Source organism: Platalea leucorodia (genome assembly GCF_965183815.1).
Source record: "Platalea leucorodia genome assembly, chromosome: 4".
Classification (NCBI taxonomy): Eukaryota; Metazoa; Chordata; class Aves; order Pelecaniformes; family Threskiornithidae; genus Platalea; species Platalea leucorodia.
This window is the reverse complement of record NC_138826.1, coordinates 41,313,817-41,336,532: the sequence shown is the minus strand read 5'-3', so window position 1 is coordinate 41,336,532 and position 22,716 is coordinate 41,313,817. Positions and strand designations below refer to the sequence as shown.

General features: G+C 43.6%; 1 protein-coding gene across 1 annotated transcript; it reads right to left on the bottom strand.

The window, feature by feature from the left end:
• Window positions 1–1,751: 1,751 nt before the first annotated feature.
• On the bottom strand, window positions 1,752–22,151 carry A1CF (APOBEC1 complementation factor; the record flags this gene model as incomplete). Its single annotated transcript, XM_082308479.1, is given in 11 exon segments — window positions 1,752–1,903; window positions 4,257–4,390; window positions 5,082–5,218; window positions 7,532–7,740; window positions 9,261–9,531; window positions 10,427–10,524; window positions 13,099–13,258; window positions 16,543–16,783; window positions 18,260–18,390; window positions 18,579–18,713; window positions 22,053–22,151. Coding segments are annotated over 11 exon segments (1,767 nt in total).
• Between the last annotated feature and the right edge of the window lie 565 nt (window positions 22,152–22,716).

Sequence of the window (22,716 nt, the reverse complement as noted above, 5' to 3'; positions counted from 1 at the left end):
GTCATTTTCTGTGAAGCCAAGCGTGCTGAAGAGCAACCACAGAGGGCCTGTAATACCTTTAGGATCACCCTAATGAGCTACTTTATAAATAGAAAGGGTCTAATAGGACCGCAAACTATACAGCTTATGTGTTTTTGTTCCATTCCTAGCGAAACTGAGTCAGCCGAAGCACGAGAATAGAAAACACTTAGCTTCTGGTAGTCAACACCTTATCACAGACCATCGTGCTTTGTACAGCTTGGGGGATGCACAGGAAAAGCTCCGCTTGCAACGGCTTGTACAGTGCCACATTACATCATCTAGACCAGATGAAAAAGTTGGGGCCAGATATGTTGGAACTGATGAGCATTGTCAACCTGGTTGTAAATTTTCCCCCCAAAAGGGGTTTTTTTGGTCCTAGACTGAGCACATTCAAGTTTTCTTAATGTGCATTACAGTATAGGTTATATTATATGAGATTAACATCTGCTGTAGTTAACTAACACTGGGTTTCTCCTATATCTCTAGAGCATCATTACTCCTGCCTCAATCCCATGGCAAAAATAAATGGATAATGCCCTCCTGCTGTAAACCAAAGGATGCTCTCAGCATCCCCAAAGCATTCAAACACAACACCAACACCGGTGCTCTCCAAAACAAGAGGAGCCTTTACCGTTGACGTGAACCCTCTTCCACTAAATTAATTCTTGCAAGAATCACAGCAGCCAGCAGCCTTGCTTTAATGTCTAAAGCAGTGTTGATAGCTAGGCAAGGCTCTATCCATCCTGTCAAAAAGGTTCCTTGTATGTAATTTTATTCCTGTAGAGGTGCCTGTTATTACTGGGCCATGGCTGTGAGCTCTTGTGCTCTAATTAAGTAGAGAATTGGCCCTAATGAACAGCACTTTTCTGGTCCTTAACCTTAATAGTCCTAAAAGTTTTTCTGTCTTTCACTGAATGTGCCATTTGACGGGAGGTGGAAAAAATATGCCGTTATTTGCTGTTTTGTGAGTTGTAGGTATGGCTGGGAAGTAGCAAAGTGAGAGGGAAAACTCTGCTGAATGCTTGCCTCCTGCTTTAAAAATCAAATTAGCATTCAAGAGCGTGCAAACTAGCCTGTTAGGCTGGGCAGACACATTTATGATAAATGTCTTTTTTCCTTGGCTGTGCCAGAATGAATTTAAAAGACGCTTGAGATGCCTGAACTCAAGCTAGCGCTGGTGGCGTAGGATGCTCAGAGGCAGTAAGAAGCAAGCCGGACACCTCCGTGTGGCCAAAGGGCAGCCTTTCATTTTACCCGCTGCTCTGCCTGGCTTGAGGAATTTTGGGGTGAACAGAGGAGAACACCTGATGCACGGAGGGGCTTGCTGGAGACACCCTGTCCTTCACCAGTCCCATGTCACGGGACCAACTGTTTTCAGCACAGGTTGTTTCTTGTAAACACACACACACACAATGGTGTGTATATATATATATACATATATATATATATGTATGTACGTATATACACACACCTGAGAACCACTCATTTTCTGGGTTAAGATTTTGCTTTCTAGTGTGAAAATCTGATTTTGAGTGATTTTTTTTTTTTTTCTCCTTTCCCTCCCTAATATCCTGTTATGAAACTAAAGAACTACAGGAATGAAACTCTGACTAAAATCTAACTTTAGGCGACAGATTAGTTTAAAATCATTAGGGTGTAAGAATTACCAGACTGAGATTTTTTTTTTTTCTGCCTGTGCTCGATTTAAGGGAACTTAATTAAAGACAGGATCAAAATGCTCCGTAGCCATCGCTGCGTGCAGCGACTGCGAAGGCAGGGTAGGCTTCGTAGGCTGCATAGGTTGCTAAATCTTGTCCCATAGTCACCGCTTGTTTGAGCTGAGTGGCTGTAACGGTCGCGGCTGCATTAGCAATGGTATATCCTGCAGGGGAAAGGAGGGAAAAAAAGGTAGATTAATGAAAAGACATTCAAAACTCACCATCATCTGATAGTTTTTGATGGGAAGACTTCGCTGTCGATGGGAATAACATAGGGAGAAATGAGCTTGTTAATGGCAATAATCTAATTAAATAGATCATTTCTGGCATGTTTTTTCTCCTCATTAAAGGTAATAAAAAAAGGCTGGAAAATTAATGCATTTTTTCACCTATGATTTGTTAAACCTGCTGCTTGAAAAATGCCCCTCTCTGTTGAATATTTTTTCCTTAGGCTTGAATTATTTCTGAGCTGAGAGGGTGTTAATGGCGCTGTATATGTCCTCCCACGCATGACATGAGGAGGGTAGGAAAATGAAGTAATATAGGGGAAATCTGGGCAGGTTTTACAGAGAAAATATGGATCTAATACCCTTCACAGTCAAAATACATGCAATTCAGGACAGCCATGTTAGAGAGGAGGGAAACTCCCTCTATGCAATATTGGGGAGAAAATATTTAGTAAACTGAATTTTTTTTTCCATTCATTTCTTATGGAAAATGTGGTTTCAAAACTTCAAAATTTTCCATGGGAAAATGTTAGCTTTGCTGATTTAAAATGAATCACTGGGAAAACAAACATCATTTGGGGCTGGTTTGTCTGAAAGCAGGATATAGCAGCTTGTTGACCAGACCACAATATTTTGTTGTGAAGGAACCAAGAATTAAGACAAAGCCCAAATTTGGGAAGAGCAGCTGGGGTACCCATTGGCTCTGCTGGACCATGCTCTGCTGCCAAACTACATCTCCCAGGGTCCAAAATCTCCAACCGACCGGCTGGGTAATGGGATCAACTCAAGGTCAGTCAGAGCCAAGGTCCTCTCAGTGGGGGGAACGGAGATATTGGGCAACACTGAGAGCACATGGCCTCGTTGAAGGTGTTACCTTAGGGGAAAACATGAGAAATTCACTATAATTTGAGTATTGTGGCCACTCAAAGTATCTTCTTTGCATCAGCAAAACAAGGTGCAACATTTTGACTAGGAATTGAGAAATTTGTCTTTTAAAGCATATCTGCCACCATCTTAAGAGAAATGAGCTGCTACCTGGGCATGGCCTCAGCTGAGCTGGGCTTCAGCAAGCCCTGATGAAGGACCAGTGTTTGTTGCAAGCAGAAACTTTAATGTATGTCAATTTGTTGAGTTTCCAAGACAAATAAATAAGGGTGGATGAAAGAAAAAAGGAGAGATTATAATTAAACAGTAAGTGGAGACTGGATTCAATAAAGAGCCCATTTGGTTTCCACGCTGCGGAAGCCTGCACAAACCCAGACAAATTGATTTTTCTGTGGCTTTTGCGGACTCCTGTGGCAGGAAGCTGGATAGATTTCTTTTTTTTTTTAAATCCATCCTTGAGAGACTCCAAACAACTCAGTAGTACTGACTAATGCATTCTTCATGTGCAGTTTGGCATGCGTTGCTCCCACTACATCAGAATAACCGTCATGCTGGAGAGCACAGTAGATGTAATGCCTGCAAGCTGGATTCCTGCTCCCAGCCTGTGTTTTCCATGACTTCCCAAGCTGTTTTGGGCAGTTGCAAGAGCTGTTGAGTATGAATTCCCAAACTGGAAAAAAATCCTTTCAGTGGGGGTGTGAGAGCTGGGATCAGATCCTAACTTTCACAATTGCATCATTTCTTTGGCAGATGAAATCAAAAGTGTTGGTTCAAAAAGAGCTGGGGTGCTGGGGGAGGATGGATGGACCATGAATCAATCAATCAACTGTGCATCTTTAGGAAGATCTACTTCATCCTGGGTGGCAATGGCCAGACCGCAGCCAGCAGATCCAGGGAGGGAACTCATCCCAGATATGACACTGGGGCCGCCAGTTCTGGATTCTGCATCCTATCTGGGACTTCCAGTTGAAGGCAGGCATCCACAGACTGGAAGGAGTGGAGGGGAGGTGCTTACCTGAGGTGGGGCCCCAAGTGGTGGGGATCCCCATCCTTGGACACTGCCCCAGTTTGCCTGGACACAGCCCCAAGCAACCTTCTGTATCTGCGGCATAAACTCTGCTGGGAGCAGGGTCGGACCAGAGATCCCCCACCCTGATGCCTCCAGTCTGAGTTGCTCTATGGTACGTACACCATAATTTGGGTAGTCCGGGTATAGAGAGAAATTACTATATAGGAAATAAAGATGTCGTACACATAAGTAACACGAGTCAAGGTAGAGGTGTGTAGGGGAGCACAGCCAGGTCTGTCCTCAGTGGCCAAAAATGGGTTCATTCTTGACATCCTCAAGGAAGCAGCAGGAAAAATAATATTCCAGGAGACCTTTGCTGTACAGACCTTCCCATACCTGGAAAAGCTGGTGCTGCAGGAGGCACTTCTGCTCCCTCTGCGGGAATCCCCAGTGTCTGAAGGGTGTATTCTGCTGCGTAGGTTTTGGCTTCATCGATATAAGCACTGAGCTTGGGTGGTGTGAAGGGATGTCTGTGAGTACAGCAAAATGTTAGCTTGTTTTTTTTCTCTAGGACTTTCCTGCAAGATGTTTTGATCCACTCATAGATGGCATCATCCCACAGATCAAATGGAAACATTATTTTACCGTGCTGATGCATTAACAACAGTACTTTCCCTGTAGTAGTCCAGTTTCTTTGCTGAGTTTATCATCATCAGCCCTGGGTCTCATTTCAGACACAACATCCTTTCAGAGCATGTTGTGCATTTTCAGTCCAAAAGAAAGCCTGCTGCAATCTGGGTTTTTCTTTAAAATACACAGCAAAAAATGTTTTAGGTCAGAAATATTTAGAATCATATTTGGAGCCGAATTACCAGCATGTTCCTTCAGGCTGCTTTCTTTTTCCCACAAGACCTATCATATGCTTTATTTTTGTACTAAAAAGCACCCTTCTGCCTGATTATTTCTGGCTTTCTGTAGTCTTTGCACCACCAGAGAGAGAGAACCAAGCATGGCAGATATCACTATCAGCCTATTTTAGTTTGTGGATGTTTTTCTCCCTTTTATATATATATATTTTTATATATATATATATATATATATTAAAAAAAAAAAAAAGGAAATAGAGACTTGTGCAATTGTATTTTGAGGAGAGATGCTAGATAAAATGCTATAAAAAAAAAAAAAATCCTAAAACCCAGAAAACCTCGAATAGTTACGTACATGGTGGGGTTCTGGCTGGCAAGGGCGGGGATCGTGATTTTGTATAGGAAGAGCTGTCTTTGGTCTTGGCCAATTGCAGAGTGAAGCTGGTAAACAGGTTGTCCCCAGTTGTTTTTCTGGCAGATTTCTTCTAAGATCTAGAAGGGAGAAAAGGGATTTTTGCTTGGGTTAATTGCTGTGCAGTAGCCTTCTTGCCCAGCTCCAGCCCCTGCACTGGTCAGCTTCCTTCCCTCCAAAGGGTTTTCAGGAGTGTCATGGCATCTTCCTCAAGGCTTAGCAAAAAAAAATTTAAAACAAATGGCAGACAGGATACTACATTCACCTTGAAGTGTAAGATTCATCTAAATGTTTTATATTTTAAAAATCCATTTAATTCCTGAAGTTAATTATTACCCTGTTAAATCAGACATCTTTGTCCTTTTGCTGATTAGCTGTTTTATTCTGTTATCAGTGTGGTTTTCTTTGAATTATGCCCAGAAACTTTATCTATGTACTTCTATTTAACATTGCTAAAACACTAGGGTTGCATTCATCTTCACTGTTCTGTTGCCTTCCTGGCTTTAGTGGGTTACAGTGCATGAAAAGTCAAAATAGTCTTCTTTTTTTAAAAGAAAAAAAAAAAGGAAAAAAGAAAAAAGGCTGTGTTTCCATCCAATTAATTATACAGGCATCAATAGGCAATTTCTGCTTCTAGTTTGAAAGAGAAATGCTGAACCACTTTGCCCCCAGCCTTAGCACAGCTTATTCCATGGTAATTGAGAATCGCTGTCCAGAAACGCTCTTGCTTTGGCTTTGTATTTCTTTTTTTATAACCCACTGGGTATGTGCTGTCCCAAATCAGTTTGAACACAGCATGGTGTTCCCGTGCCTCCCTGTGAGCAGTGCTTGGACCAGTTATTTTTTTTCAAGTAGCTCCACCAGACCTGACACTCAACTGAGAAGATATTGGGTCTTGGGGCTTTGCAACATTGGCCATGCTGCCAGCGGTCGGACCGGAGACCCCTGGGTGCTTCCAACCTGCATCTTTCTGTGGTCTACCTTATTTAAAATTTACACTTAATTTTATTCAAAATTAAAATGTAAAATTTAAATATCAGTGCTGCTTTTAATTCTGTAATCATAGCTCCAACTGAAGTTTAGCACTTTGTAGTGTAAATAAACTAGTTCATTACACTTCTTGACTATGGCAACACTTGTTCCTTGCTGTCCCAATGCCTTTATACGGATGCCAGTTTTATAATGTTACATCAACATTTAAATCTTCAATAAAGCAGATCTACTTATTAACACCAAGCATTCCAGCTAGGCAGCAGGAATGAAATCCATCATTCAAAGATGCTGTTGAAATGCTCTCATTACAGCAGATGGGAGAGGCTGACCAAGTTGACAGGTATTAATGAGGTTGTCCTATTAACGAGGCTGTCGTGAAGCAAGTTGTAGTTGTTTAACCTGCTGTTGTGACATAGTAGCAGTGGGGGGATTAGGAAGCTCAGCTGCTGGGAAAATGTGCCCCCAAAAACTAGTGTTGCAAGTGCCTGGCACTGTTACTACACTATTTGAAATACAAGCAGTGGGGGTTGGCGTGCATGGGAAGAGGAAAAAATGAATTTCACCTGCCCTAAGGCAGTGTAGCACCACTCAGGCTATTTCACCCCTCTTATATGCTGATAACATAGAGCAAGGGGACTGTGAAATTTTGCGGGGGGGGGGAGGGGGGGGAATACTACTTTGCAGTTTTCTGGGGGAGAAAAGGATGTTTTCATAGACTTTGGCAAACCAGATGCTGTGGCAATTGAAGTGTTAATAGGCAAAGATATGCTTCAAAATTCAGGGTGAAGCTAGTTTCTCATGTTGCTTTGGATGATGTAAGGGGAAAGGAGTTGCCATAAGAGCTGGACCCTCAGAAACTTGGGGAATTTGTTCTGGGTTTGTTCTCCTAAGCCCTCATCCATTCGTCTGGATCCCAGTCCTGCAGGCACAACCATATCAAAAGCCTCCTTGAGCAACCAGAGTTTCTGCACTGTGCTGGGTTGTGCAGGCAGTCAACAGCTCTTTCCCCATAAATGATTTTAAAACGTACATTATTTTTCTATATATGCACATTCGTTCCTTGGTGAAGCCCCAAGCGATGCATCCAGTTTATCAAACCCATTTTGGGTGAGAATTTCTTTACCCTCAGTGCTTTTATGGAGCGACAGCCATAGCTGGATTTCATCTTACACCTATGGGTGTTTATGAATACTCTCCTCCAAGGGAGAGCAGATGCCAGTGAGGCAGGTGGGTATTGCAAGATGCAACTAGTGGTATTTTTTTTTTTTTAATGTCTTTTGAGATGTAAGAATGTTATTAGTCCCCAGTGCAGATTCAAGCAGGGGGCTGTTTTCCCAAAATCATTTTTTGGCAAAGACAACCTCTGGCCAGGATATTGACTCTCTTTTTCATGCACGTACCTGAGGAGCGAGTTTGATCCCTTGGGGCTTTAGCGTGACATGGTTCATCGGTGTGAGTTCCATTCCTGGCAAGAGGTCGTAGAGTTTATCCTCTCCCCTCTTTTCTCCTTTGAGCTGGTATCCACGCCCCAGGCCCGTGTATGCCAGGTAGCCGCGACCTCCCAGTCCTCTAACTCCCGCAGCCCCTACAGGTACATTCATGTAAATTTCTAGGAATGTAAGAAGGCATTAAACTGAATCAAATCACCGGAAAAATTACCCTGATTCTCGCTGAAATGGAAAAGTTAGCCTCATTCGCCAGGTTTGGGAAGAAGATGGGCAGGAGCCCCCCTTAGCCTGTTGCTGGGATAACCCAGGCTTGGCATTAACACCCTTTCTTTTTGGGCTCATATGCTTGGATGGGCGAGGATTTTGGGGAAAGCCCTGCTTCTTTCTGACCCAGTTTCCATCTTCTCTGGTTAGTTTTGACTTCGTGATGCCTTTCAAACTGGATTTGTAGTTGAAAGGCAGAGAGGGGACAGCTGGTATTTTTTGCTACCCACCAGTGTAATTTCACTTTCTTGAAGAATTCAGTGTTTATACAATCCCTTGCTTATATGAACTAAATTCCTTTTTTTTTTTTTTTTTTCCCCATTATGCTTCAATTTTTGCTCAGGGAGCCCTACTTGGGAGTCTGGTGAGACTGCAAGGCAAGAGAGGGCTCGTGGATTATCACATCTGCACCTTTGCCAATGCGACCTTCATAGAAGCTGGTCTCACCTGTGCGGGCAAAAATATGGGGGGCAGCAGGGGAAATTCCTGCTCCCCTGTCTCCTTCCTTGAGAAGGGGGAAAAATGGCTGGTGCAGTCCTTGCCAGCCCTACTGGGGTGCCACACAGGGTCCCAGCCTGCTATGGGACCTGGTCACAGGCTTGGGGATGCAAGCTGACTGCCACAGGTGTCATCTTAGGAAGGAAGATCAAATGGACCGATTTATTTATTTTTTTGCTAGCCCCCAAGCTTACTTCTGCACTTACCAAATGATGCCTACAAAGATATTTAATAGGGGGGTGCCTGAGCCCAGGGATTTGATTTGATCCCAGGTGTGGTCACCCAGGATCAAAGGTGGAGCCTCAGCAGCTTTCAGAAATACTCTCTGTTTTCATAGACTGCTTGTTATTAGGTTAATGATCCCCCAAAAAAGGAGTCCATCTCCCAGAGCACACAATTAATGTCTTTCTTGATTTCAGTGCTGGTTCCCTACCCTGCATCAGGGCAATGTGACCTCCCTGGGAAACACCATGTCTTTGGGTCAGAAAACACCAAGACTGGTAAAACTTTCCCTTGACCTTCAAAGCAAAGAGGAAACACAGCGGAGAGCTGTGCTGGTGGCTGGTTGAGGGAGTTGGCTCTGAAGAGGGGAAAGGAAAATTGTTTTATTTGATCTTCCCTGCTGGGGCAAAACCAGGAGGACTTGTGGTTTCTTTATGCTGGATGTAAGGTAATCTGGAAGCTGTTTCAGGCTTGCTCTGGGAAAACAGTTATTTTTTTCATGCTCTGCTTAATCTGCTGGAAGATTGCTACACCTTTGGGAAGGACAGAGCCTAAAAACTGTGTTTTTCGTCCCTCTCTGAAAGGGGTCCAGCATCCAGGGCAAAGCCAACACCCTCAACATGAGTCTAGGGAGCAGCCACCCAAGCCCTGCGGGAGTTACATTGATAAAGCTGAGTATTGGTGTGACAGGAGTTACCTCGGATGGATGGGGGCCGGATGATGTTCCTGTTGCTGAGCCCCTTGGTGGTGGGGAAGTGGAGATTGGGGATAGCCGCATAGGCTTGGGGTGCGTAGAAAACCGGGGCACCCAGGTAGGCGGTGGCAGGGTCGTACATGTGTCCGAAAGCGTAGGTGTATTCTCCTTGCAGCATGGTACCTCTGCCGCCTGTGCCCCGGGTATATCTGACATAGCTGTCTTTGTCGACGGGTTTGGCTAATGTCACCTCAATCGGGGATCCATCCAGCACCTTCACAGCAGGGTGGTGGGGAGAGAGCACGGGAGAAGCACAAGCGTAAGTCTCCAAAGTGCACGGGAATTATCTTGCAGGGGGAGGCAGTTTCCCCACATGGTTTGCTAATGGGATGAGAAGATGAAGAAAACCACCCAAAAAAGCCAAACTCTCCCTCCTACGGGTGGAAGAAGGCACTGGCTGGGTGAAGGCTTAACATGTTGAGAGCACCCAGCCCTGACCCCTGCCAGAAGAGGCTCCTTAACCAAATTAGCACAGTTGTGAAGCCTTCAAAAGGCTTTGCTCCCCTGCAAAGTCGCATGTAAGTCAGTGAGATTATATGTGCTCCTATGGAGAACAGCAGTAGCACTAAAAATAGGAGTGGGGTTAACACTTCTTTGGGAACAGCTCTTGCATTGTAGCACCGTGAATTTCATGCAGTGCAAGAAGTACTAAATACAGCAACCTCCTTGCAAATCCGCATCTGAATTTGAAGCAGATGTTTTGGGTTGACCTTGTTTGTCCCAGTTTGCCATTCACACGCTGCCCTGCGAGTGTTTTTGTTGGCAGATGTGGAACAAGGATGTGAGCATGAGCCAAGGGAACCATAACCCCTCGTTTGCTAGTCGTCATTTTGGCTTTGCTCTGCTTTTTTTTTTCTGAGGGATGAACTATAGTCTGAGCTGGGCATACATTTAGCACGAATGCAAGGAGCAAGAAGCCAAAATGAACAGTTTGTGTACATCAGGGTTGCTGAAAAACGAATTCAGGCATATAAAAGCAGCCTGCAAAGAGAAAATAGGGCTAACACCTTCAGGATGTTTTTGTAGCTAATAAACCAGGCAGCTTTGTTTCAGCTGCATATAATGTACTGCATATAAGCCCCATGAATTAGCATTTACAGCAGCTTTACCTTCCCATTCAAGGCTTTCATAGCTTCAACCGCATCTTCTCTTTTATTAAAGTGCACAAAGGCATAGTCTCTAATTTTCTTTACTCTCTCCACTGCACCTGCAGAAAACATTGGAATGTTAGTTGGAAATGGACATTAGTTGGAAAATACAGATCTGAAAGAGGAACTGTGTTGGGTTATGAGCCCTTGGAGAGCAAAGGCCGACCAAGGGTAAAAGAGGAAGAGGACAGTGTCTTCTTACCTCTTCGGATGTATATACCATGGGAAAATAAACATAAAGGCTGTAGCATTTCAAGGAAAACTAGAAATGATTGAGGTCAGACACCAGTAAGTTTCCCATTACACTGGAGTGGTTTTCTCCTGTCCAAAATACTCTGTTGGACGCTACCTTTGGTCTTGTATCTTCCTTCTGTGACAGACCACCGAAGCCCAGATAGCTGAGCAGGACATGCAACAGCCCAGGATTTGGTGAGCTGCAGGTAATGTCACCGTGTGGTCACCATCTCCATGGTTTCATACGTGGATTGTACATGTTTCTCAGAGGCAGCTTCAGGAAAGCTAACACTTCTGCTGTAAAACAAGGAGGCTCTTCTCTTACCCATCAACTCAGGACATTCAGCAAGAACAAACACCAAGTCCTGCCTGGGACAGAGCAGCCCCAAGCATGGCGATGGGCTGGGACCAACAGGGCAGCAGGTCTGGCCCTAAGAAACAGCCTTTCCTGTATGAGTGGGGCATCCCTGGGATGGGGCCCCAGGTGGTGGAAGATCCCCATCCCCAGGGATGCCCTGATTCACCTGGACACAGTCCCGATCAGCCTGCTGCAGCTGTGGTGTTGGCCCTGCTGGGAGCGGAGTTGGGCTGGAGACCCCCACCCTGATGCCTCCAGCCTGAATCTTCCTGAACCTCTGTGATTACTCACAAAAATTCAAATGTAAATGGCTTCTTGTTCTTCTCTTCTATGCCCATACTCTACAGCTCTCCCTTGTCAGCTGCTCTGCTGCTGGGAACTTCTTGGCACCAAGATACTCAGTACTAATAAGTTTGTCTCCAAAATAACCACACCAGTCCTATTCCCCACAGTCACAAGCTTTAGACATCTAACTTTTCTTCTCTAATTGTTCATCTTCCCCACTCCTGTGGGCTGGGAAGCACATCATCAACCAGCCCAGCCACTGAGAATATAACACCCCCAAAGATATCCTTTGGAAATATGGCTAAGGGATGCTGAACAACTCTTCTGTTGGCTTCTTACCCTTTAAAGCTGAACAGGTGCACGGGGAAATGTTATACTACTGCAAAAGCACTTACTTAAATAACTACTGGAGAAAATATATTTCATTGCAGTTCAGGGGGAGTCATTAGGAGCTCCAGCAAGCTAAATGAAGCCTGTCCCAGCCTATAACCTGACCAGCCTGCACATCTTCAAAATGACACCAGAAGTAGCACTTTGTGTCCATCCTTGGAGGGTGATTTTTCTAAGCCTGAAGTTATGGGAGTTATATGCTGATGCCTTGTTTACAAGTCAAGGCTTTAATGAACTCTGTGTTTTGAAAATCCCCCTTCTGCCTCCTTGAGAGCACTCTGTTACTGATCCTCACTGGAGCCTAAAATCTTGCTCTTCCCTGCTTCTGGCTCTGCTGGGGCAGAGCAATGATACACCCACCCTCGGATCATCTGCATGGAGAGATGATAAAATGGGATCTCTAACAACTTGATGGTGACTAAAAGTATTAGCCAGAAACATCAGAAAGACAGAAAAGACTTGTAAGAAAACCTTGTAAAGACCTTTGCATTGCAGCCTAGTACCGAAAAAGAAATTTACAGAGCAGAAATGAAACGTTAGTGAAGGAAAAATGAAGCTCTGTAGTATATATTAAAAAATTAATAGAAGGAAGTTAATAGGAATGAGATGAAAGGAGATTTCACATTGCCAAGCATAAGTTACTAATGCCTAATGTGTGGCTTGGTGAGCTGCAGAAATGGGTTATTTTTACTTTGTTGGTTTTGGGTGGAATTTCCTAAAGCTGGAGCAACTCAGAAGCAAAATCTCCTTTGAAAGCCAGCAGGATTTTTATTCCCAACAAATCTACCTGCTTTTTGAAAAATCTCACCCTAAGTGCATGTTACATATGCCATGAAGGAATACTGTCATATTCTATGTTAAATGCACTGATTAGTCACAAATTTACAGAAGAATGTGGGGGGTTTTGTATGAAAATTATAGAATTCAGAATTTAGATAGATAAAAAACATTTGTATTGAATCACTCTATTTCTATCATCATCCCTTGCCATAGAAGAAGAATGCTGGAATCACTCTGTTCTTTCACAAACTTTCTCTTTTTAAGAAAGACGGAAATTATTCAAAATCATTTTTATGACACAGGCATCCCTATGCAGCATTTTGGATTTCTTCCAGTTGCCAATCATCCTAAAAAGGTTAGTAGTGTTGTTAGCTGGAAATTAAGCAGCCCTTAATGGGATGACATGATGTGCATGTTGGGTGGGAGCCTTCAGCCTAATGATGATTTTTGTGGCATTACACATGAACATTTTACAGTGGAAAAAGAGTTGTTTTTATTTCTTCCTTTGGTGTTTTATGAATGGAGAAATATTTCCATTTGCAGTAGCAATACTTTCTTAGGAGGTACCATGTCAATGGGTTCCTACCTGGTTTGATGTTGTTGAACTCCTTTTCTATGGTCTCTTCAGTGGTCGAGAGCATGAGGTTCCTCACATAGAGAATTTTTACCGACGACATGGTGTCTTCATCCACTTCCACTTCTGGTTCTGCCCAGTCAACAGCAATAGGGTGTCCCCACAACTGGATCCTTCCTTTAAAGGAATTGGCATGGTCAGTGTCAGACAGGCTTTGGTTCCTCTCACTTCTGCTCAGAGACTATTTCATGTACAGCATGAACAGCAGAATAGGCCAATTCTACAAATGGGACTAAAATAAGCCTTTCTAGCTCAAAGCACGGCTGCTTTGTTAACTCATTTCCAAAAGCAGATGGTCACACTTTGAGCATGCTCCTGCTAATACCTTCGATGCCTGCAGAAATGCAGCATCCAGAAATAAAGAAGTGGAAATATGGCATGATTCACTAGTGTCCGCTTTCTCTGGAGTGCTCTCTAAAGGGAAATATTTTAATAAACTTATAAAAATCCCTCTTGGCTGCAAAAGTTTCATTCCCTAGTTAATAGGCAAGAGATCCAGAGGTCCCAGCTGGCTGAAATGAAATAGTAAAAGCAAGAATGTCTCTGTGTGCAAGTATTTGAAGTCACATGGTCCCCGCTGGGTGAAGTTGCAGCAGAAGTAATAGAAAGGATGGACACAAAAAGTAATGAGGCATAAACCAGGGTGTGGGTGTGGAGGAGAAGCCCATGGGCTCTGTACACACTAGATCGAGACGCTGAGGGGCAGACAATAAAAAGAGCAAATAAAGAAGTAGTTAAAGGCAATATTGTCGCCGTGTTATCACGCTGAGGTCTATAATCATTTGCATTGAGTCACCTGATCTGTTAATTGATTAGTCAATTAGTGATGTTTAATATGCAATGAAAACTGACTGCCACAGCCTTGTCTCAAAGCTGTGGGAATCACAGCAATATGAGCAGCAGGACACCGGGTAAGGCAGAAGGACCTCTGCGTAGTGATGGTTTCTTCACCTCCTATCTTCTCCAGATGGCAAAGATACCTCTTTCCTCCTCTTTTTCTTCCCTGTCCCTTCTGCACATCTTGCAGGGAGATCTTCCTCCCTTTTCTCTTCAGGAGTGTTTAAAATCCGGCCACCCACTAATATCTAGAGCCCCAAATTTCATGTGCTCTATCTGTGGGCTGCTTTTTCTCCAGCAATTTTAATTGGCCCAGCAGCTAGTTCTTTGGATGTACAGTAGGGATCATTTTCTGTCTTAGCAGCATGGTAACTGCTAGATAGTCCTTCCAAATAATGAAATAAAATGTCTGCCTCGTCTGCAAACGTCCCCCAAAGAGTAAGTGGATCTTTCTGTGTTTTTTCTTTCTTTCTCTCTGATCTTTATGACATGAAGATTGGGTCCTCCGAGGTCTTAATTATGCTAAAACCTGGAAGAAACCCGGGAATGCCAATGCCGGTAAGAGGGAAAATGAGAATCCTGCAAAACATTTTTGGAGAGATCTAAAAAAAGGCATCCTATCTTCCATCTCCACTTGGATAACCCATCTAAGATGGGACGGGAGCTCCAAAATAGAGAAAATTAGAGGGCAAGGGTAGAATTTGGAGACCTGTCTTCCTATATCGGAAGTGAAAATTAATGAACTAAATGAAAAGAGGCTGCTCCCTGCTAGGAAGGCTCATGAATGAGCTGGGATTTGTGGAGTGAGGTTGGGCTGATGCTCAGCTTTCAGCACTGCCCAGTCTGACTTGGGCTGTTAGTGACCAGAAATAGAGAGGTCATTGCTAATGGCAGCCAAATGAAATTAAGGGCTGTGTGCCCCTTTCTGAATTGCTATTTTTCTGTTCAATAGTGGAAATAATGACCTGGTTGACTTGCAGCACGGAGCTAAGCTTGGCACCTGCACTAGCCTCTTGCTAAAACCCAGTCTTCCTCCACCCTCTTGTTTAACCAGGAGACAAGACAAAGTTTTTATAAAAACCATCTTCCTTTTGAGGATTTCTGTCTCTTAGAATCATAGAATCATAGAATTGTTTAGGTTGGAAAAGACCTTTAAGATCATCGAGTCTAACCGTTAACCTAGCACTGCCAAGTCCACCACTAAACCTTGTCCCTAAGTATTACATCTACACGTCTTTTAAATACCTCTAAGGATGGGGACTCAACCACTTCCCTGGGCAGCCTGTGCCAATGCCTGACTACCCTTTCAGTGAAGAAGTTTTTCCTAATATCCAACCTAAACTTCCTCTGGCGCAGCTTGAGGCCATTTCCTCTTGTCCTGTCGCTTGTTACTAAGGAGAAGAGACTGACCCCCACCTCAATACAACCTCCTTCCAGGTAGTTTTGTAGAGAGTGATAAGGTCTCCCCTCAGCCTCCTCTTCTCCAGACTAAACAACCCCAGCTCCCTCAAAGAGCAGCAAGGTTCAGAGTAAAGGAAGTGTCTTGATAACGGTATTCAATCTCACATTCATCCAATGCATCAGCTGGAGACACATTCAGTTCTGGCTTGAAATTTTTTTCAAGTTCCTCCCATATGTTTGTAACATCAGAAGACTCTGGCTCCTGCTCAGGCCTTTGAAATTCCCCGAACTGTTTACCAAGATGTCCCTAAATTGGCAATCACTAGCGTGTTGCACTTGTCTGTTCAGGGCTATGTGCTTGTTCCATCTGTCTCACTGTCTTTGCTCAGGATTTCTAGTACTCTGCTCCTTCAAGGCTGCTGTCGGCAGCTGTGGCAGTGCCTGCTCCTTCCTTCATTCTCAATACAGAAAACATGGAAAAGTTGTACTGAAGCACAGACCATCTGAATGTGCTTCCATAATCAGGGAGATGCTAAACTGATGCAGAAAATGCAGAATAAAAGGAAAAATTGTCAGTGTGAGATATCCCACAATAGCTAAGTGTATTCAGCGCTCAAAATCATGCTCATTTTTTTACAATAAGAAAAAAGGATTTAAATTCTTTGGGATATTCATTTTCAGGAACATCCTCAGTACATTCTCAGGACTGAATATGGTCTTAGATGCTTTCCTGAGTGTTTCTCTCCAAGGGGCCATAATTGAGGCTATATTTTATGTATAACCCAAGACAACCACAGGATAATAGATATCCTACAACAGAGCTGTATGGATATACACATCTAAATCCATCTAGCTGTATTTTTAATAAATTCAAGCTCCTAAATGAAAAGCATGGATAATGAGCATAGTGCTACATCAGGATCTGTAGTGAATTGCCCACCCTGCACCCCAGAGCCAGGGAGACTTCATCAGCCAGCCATGGTGTATTGGGGTCCCTTCTTCTCTGAGTGTCTCTAGCAGCCGAGAGGAGAAAACCCAGCAGCATTCGCTTCCTTGGGTACCTGGGTCCTCTGGAGACTTCAATCTCACTGCAATGCAACGTGTATGTAGGTGACCCCTGAGATGAAGCCATCCCTACCACCCTCACCATCTGTACTAACCTGGGAGCAATTTTCTCCTGGCCATGGCTGCTGCCCGATGGCTTTCATATTCCACAAAAGCAAAACCCCGGTTTTTGGTTTTATCAGCTGCACTAGGGTAGACAATGACGTCCACGACACCATCTGTGACTTTCTTCATCTCTGCTAAAATTTCCTCCCTCTTCTTTGTTTTGGGGATCCCTCCCACAAACAGGCGGCAGTTGTCCACGCTGGCACAGACTCCAAGGAGGCGCCCATTCCTGAGTATAAACAACATTGCTGGTTTGTCAGGAGTCAGGATCAGTTCTCAAAGAGAGGAAAAAATTAAAATAACCCCCCCTCTTCTCCCAAAACACAAGGCCAAACACAAGGCCTCTTGCTCCTATGGCATATGTTGTTTGGGATATTCAAGTTGTCTTTCTCAATGGAAAAGCTAACATGAAGGCTGCCACTCTGGTAAATTTGACATCAGCGTAAGGCAACAGAGTTGAAATGAAGGATTTGAGATCAGGGAGAAACCAAAGCCAAATTTTGCTTTTGCTTCCTGGGATTCTCCCTTTTGCTATTTGCAAAAATGGCTGCTACCAAGCAACTATACCTACCACCCATAGTCACAGCAGTGACTCTCGTGTTGCCACCAGTATAAGCCAGGATTCGTTGTGTTTACCAGTGGCTTGTAGCTTCCCAGTCGCCACTGGGCCTCATGACTGAGGTTTTGGGGAAAGAAAATCCCTTGTCATGGAGAGACACCTTTTGGGGGCTTACTGATGCCAACTGTTCTGCAGACCCCAAAGGAAAAATTTCCTTACATGCACTTTGCTCACTTCTTCGTGGTCCAAGTACCTCTTGGAAGTCTTGAGAAGTTAAAAACTTCTTTAGAGGAGTCTTTGGAACAAGGGAAGAAAGCAGAGGAGGTGGAGGTGGATGAAGCCTGATCTTTAAGACCTTCCAACCTCTGAGACAAATCACATTTCCAAGCCCTCCCTGTGTGCCTTGTGACCTGCTTATCCTTAGGCTTGCTAGTAAAGCAATTCACAACCCATCTTTTTTTATTAAAAACAAAAATAAAAGCCATAAAATTGCAAGAATGGTTTATCTCTAAATGCTTCTGAACAGAGCCATCTACTCATCCCATTTTGAACTGGAAAAAAACATTAAGTGCGGTTGAAATCAAAACAAAACATATTGATGGACCCATATGTTGTTGATTTCTGGGTGTTTTGTTCCCAATTTTTAGTCACAAACATGAGGGCTTTTTCTGTTCCTATCTATTAGGAAATGTGACTGTTTTGCCAACTGGTTTCCATCCTATTTCACCATTTTTTGCAATTGCTCTGTCTCCCAGAACATATCTGCAGTACAGCTCATGAGAGAGACTGTGAATAGGAATAAATCAACAAAAAATAACCCAGACGGGAACATGAAATAAACAGCAATGGTTAGGCAAAAGTTAATTTGATCCAAAGCAAAATATTTTTTCCAATGTTCTGGTAGATTTTTTTTTGTAAGGAAGAGATTTCCTGCAAAAGATTTTGGCTCTAATGAGTCCCACATACTGCCTTTGGCAGTATGGCATAAAGCAATGACCGCACAGGGAGACAAGAGGTGATTTCCTCTTAAAGCTTAGGTATCTAAATAACCTTCCTCTGAGCTGCAAGGAAAAATATGCCTTTCATAACAAAATAGATTAATATACATGATTTAAAGTTGATGTGAAAGTGTTTGCCAATGCTTACCTAATTTCATAATTATTGAGTTGCTTTATTGCATTCTTCGCCTCCTGTTTATTTGAGAAGGTCACAAAGGCATAGCCCCTGTTGTTGCCGTTAAAGTCCATCATCATTCTCATTTCATAGATTTTGCCAATCTGCAAATAGAAAGAAAAAAGTTTGTCAGCAAGGTGGGAGGTGTTTAAACAAGACCGGGTGCTTCCTTAACTATATCACGTCAGAGCTCCACCAGTAGTCTAGGCCAAATCATCTCCAGTTCAGCCTTGAAATGAAGCTTTGATCATCACTAACCTCTGCAATACAACCTCCCGCCATAAAGTCTTACTTTTTCACACAGTGGTATAAGTTCATCTTCAAAGAGGTCTCGGGGCAGTTTCCCAATAAAGATCTCACACCCCCTCTCCGGTGGAGGGCCATCCCAACCAGGTGGTGGGCCTCCGTATTTCCTCTGCCCATTTTCCTGCATGCAGAAAAATAAAAGAATGGTTTAGATATAGATTTTAAATGTGGATGTAACCAACCCCTTCCCAGGGAATGACACTTCAGACACGCTCCGTTACCAGTGGGCTGGAGGCAGACTCCCTTCTTCCCTTCAAGGAACAATGCTTTACAGACTCATCAGAGATAACATAGTGTGCATTGGCTGCCCCACTGCCATATCTGTACTGAAAGGCTTTGATAATCCAGTTAGTATGCTGGTGATGTACTGGAGAAGGGTCTGATTTGTACTAGCTGAGTTTTGCTAAGGAACATGCATCAGTCCAAGATGGAGACAGTCAAATACCTCCTTGCAAAATGTAGGTCTTCTTGGCTATGGGAGGTGAATCTCTGTGGACTGTGTGTTAGCTGTGGACTGTATAATATAACACATGCAAAATTTACAACTTGTCATGATTCTTCATCCAATCATAAACATTTATTAGCAATAATGTTGCCTGTTATTTTAGTAATTGATGGAGAGCTTCCTGTTCTACAGACCAAAGAAAAGATACTGGAAGGGTCATGTTTGAACGCAGAAGGACTTTCCAAAAGCAGAAGGCATCTGGACCTCAGAAATTGCTAATATAGGGGGAGAACTGTGGATGAAGGGAGAAATTTGGAGAGAGATGTAGACAGAGTGACAGGGGCCAGCCAGGGAGCCTGAGGCATCATTGGTGGTAGGTGATGTTGGAGCTGCTCAATGCCCTTGAAAAAAGATGTTTGGGCCAGCAGTTGGGCTTAGCAAAGCGGTAGCAATGTTTGGCATAAGGTGTGATGAGGAACCGTGCCTGGAGATGGGCATGGAGAAATGGTGCACCCCAATGCCCACCCCTTCCTGCATCCAGGAGCGGTAAAGCCCTTTCTCTAACTGTGTCAGGCATTTCAGAGGGACCCCAGCAGGGGAGGAGATCTGGGCAGAGGAGATGACAGAAGCAGCCCCACAGGGGGGACAGAGGAGGGCCATGGATGGTGGGAGGCCATGCAAGGGGCAAAAGATGACACCTGCCTACCCAGGAGTTTCTTCAGGCAGGGAGCAAGTCTTAGCCCTGAATAATATTCAAAGATGTGAAGACCAGCCAATATTTCCTCTTTTTGCTATGTTTTTGCTAGGTGGGTGTTCTCTTCTATTTTTAATCATCTTTCCTGTATTTCTTGCTTTCCTTCTTTGCTTCGTTCTCATGCTTGCTTGCTTTCTCTTTCTTTCTTTCTTTCCTTCTCTCTTTCTTTCTTTTCTTTCTTTTTTCTTTCTCTCTTTCTTTTTTTCTCTCTTTCTCTCTTTCTCTCTTTCTCTCTTTCTTTTTCTCTCTCTCTTCCTTCCTTCCTTCCTTCCTTCCTTCCTTCCTTCCACCTCCTTCCTTTCTCACCTTCCTTCTCCCTCTCCTGTCCTGCAGCAATGCCCTGTTCCCAGAGGTGCTGGGACTCTTGTCATTTTTTCTATTTTTGGCTCCTTGATAATTTCTGTAGTCATTTCCCACTCAGGGATTATTCCAGGCAAGTGAATGCCTGTATGGCTGACTTAAGAGGAAGGCCTAAAGCACATATGCAAACAGGGATCTTTGCAGGAAAATAAGAATATACCATGAGCTCTTTCAGTTTTCCTAAGCCTATAACAGGCCCTGAATTATCCATGCTCATTCCTGTTTTGCAAATGTTTTCAGCATAGTGATGGAGTCACAGGGACATTTGAATTTATGAATTAATTCTTATAGCAAACGTAACAGGAAGACCACAATATTTCAGGCTATTTTTCTGCCCCCAGTTTGGCTGAACTGAGTATGTTTCTGGCATGGGATTTTTCTGTCTCTCAAGCCATTTGTTCGGTGAAGACAAAAAGTGATGGTTGTGTTTTGTGTTGTTGCGGTCATCTGCTATCTTCACTGGCGTGTCAGCTGGAAGAATGCTGTGCTCATCAATAATGGTCTGAAAACAGTCACAGGAGTCTTACTGTCCCACTTTAAGCCAAGTGAGAGACAATCAAACAGGTTTTTTTTTTCATTTTGTCAATGTCTGTGGGAGCTCGTGTGTGAGGAGGCACAGCAAGAGATAAAGTGTTCCCTCGATCTGCAGTGGCTTTGTTTGTGGCTTGAAGGCAGTATCTCAACAAACTCATCTTGACAAGGTGTCTGGAGGGAAGGAGGGCTTCATCATCCACTTCGCAAAGATGAGTGACCCTGGCATGCATTGAGGAAGAAGGTGTTTGACTGCACCAATAGATAGGTTGGAAGAGAAGCCCAGAGAGACGTGGAAAAAGAAATTGGGAGGGAAAAAAATATAAAATAGTAAGCTTGGAATGGAAAGGATAGGGAGAAAGAAGATATTGGGGGGGGTGGGACTGGGGGTTGAAATCTGTGGTTTAGGAGTGAGCTATAGTCAGATGTGACAGTATGAAAAACTGAAGACCAGGATAAAGAAAGCCACAGTAAATATGAGACATAGAGAAGTTATTTATCTTCTGGGTCAGGTACAGCAGAAAGCTTCCTCAGGGGCAACAAACCTAGCTGCTGGCCTGGTCCTGGGGCGCACACAGGGCTATAGGAACATGCTTTTTCCCAGGAGTCTCCGTTTTTGTTTTGGGCTGTTGTGCCCTCTAGTGCTATGCAAAGCAAGGCAAAGTTCAAGGCAGCCACCTGCCTAAAATTCAGTGTTTTCAGTGACTTCTTCCAGGATGCAAGGTCGGTTATATTAGTGCCCAATGCTTTCAAAAAATTAGCTTGTTTTGGTCATGCTAACTGAGAAAGACTTCTTCAGATGGCTTTTGAAGAACATGCCCAGTCTCCACCTGCCCTAACCAGAGCAGGCTTTGCAGTTGGAGATCTTGAAGACTAAACTGGGAACAAGCCTTTGGTGTTTGGGCAGGTGAGGCACCTGCCTCACATGCACTTGTACGTATGCAAGGATCTGTACAAAAGGCAGATCTGGTGGTGAGTTGTTGTACTTCCTATGGACAACTCTGGACCTACACTCTTCTGAAACTTTGTTTAGTGGGTTTTCTTTGCTACACTACCACTGCAGCCATGGCTTTGAGACAGCAATTGTAACCTTTCCCAACATTTAGCAGCGCTCAGGTCTTCTTTTCTACCCTTATCATAATTTGGCATCGGGCAAAGAATTCCTGGAGGAATAAGATCCTGCTTCATAAAAGACAGCATCTATTATCTCCTTATGTGCAGCATATATGTTAGAGAAAAACAGAGAGAACAAGAATGAGCAAGGAGCGCTTCATGCGTACAGATTTGCTGCTCAAGCCCCGCATGCAATGCATCACTTCAAGGATGAAGCCAGACACTGCACACAAAAGGATGTGACCGTGAGTTCCTACCTGGATCAAATTATATCCTGTTCGCTGAATTAACGCACGGAGGGCGGCTTCTTTCTGTGTGCCGGTCAATCCATCCCCGGATTTGTGATTTGATTCCATTGTGAGTGATTATCAGCAAAAAATCAGGTTAATTAGGGGTGCTCACTGCAATCAAATTTAAGATAAATTAAATAAATCAATATGGCTAGGAGGAGAAAGTCCACCCTCCTGAGAAAGTTAACAGGATCATTCTTCCTAAATCAGTTATTTGGAGATAAAAACAAAACAAAACACCACAGACTGTGGAAAAAGCAGAAATATCTGCCTCATGTTGCATGAAAATAAATAGCATTTAAAACCACAGTCAGATTTTGGACAGCACTCCAGTGAGACGCAGAGGGATAGTGTAATATATCGGTGCACGTGTCTTAGGAGGGAAACACATGTAAGATGCCTAATCCTGTGCTGAGTACTTGACGATGAGTCCTTCATGCCATTGCATCCCATTGGTGCTTGTACAAGCCATGTCCAGCACTTTATGAGAAACAAGACCTAGGTCCAGATTTGTCCTGTTTTTAAAAATCAAGAGCATGGGAGAATTTCAGATCCATACCTAGGTTCATATGTTTTGATTCATAGCTGCAGTTTTAGGTCATATATAATTAAAGATTTTTTTCAGTTTTGT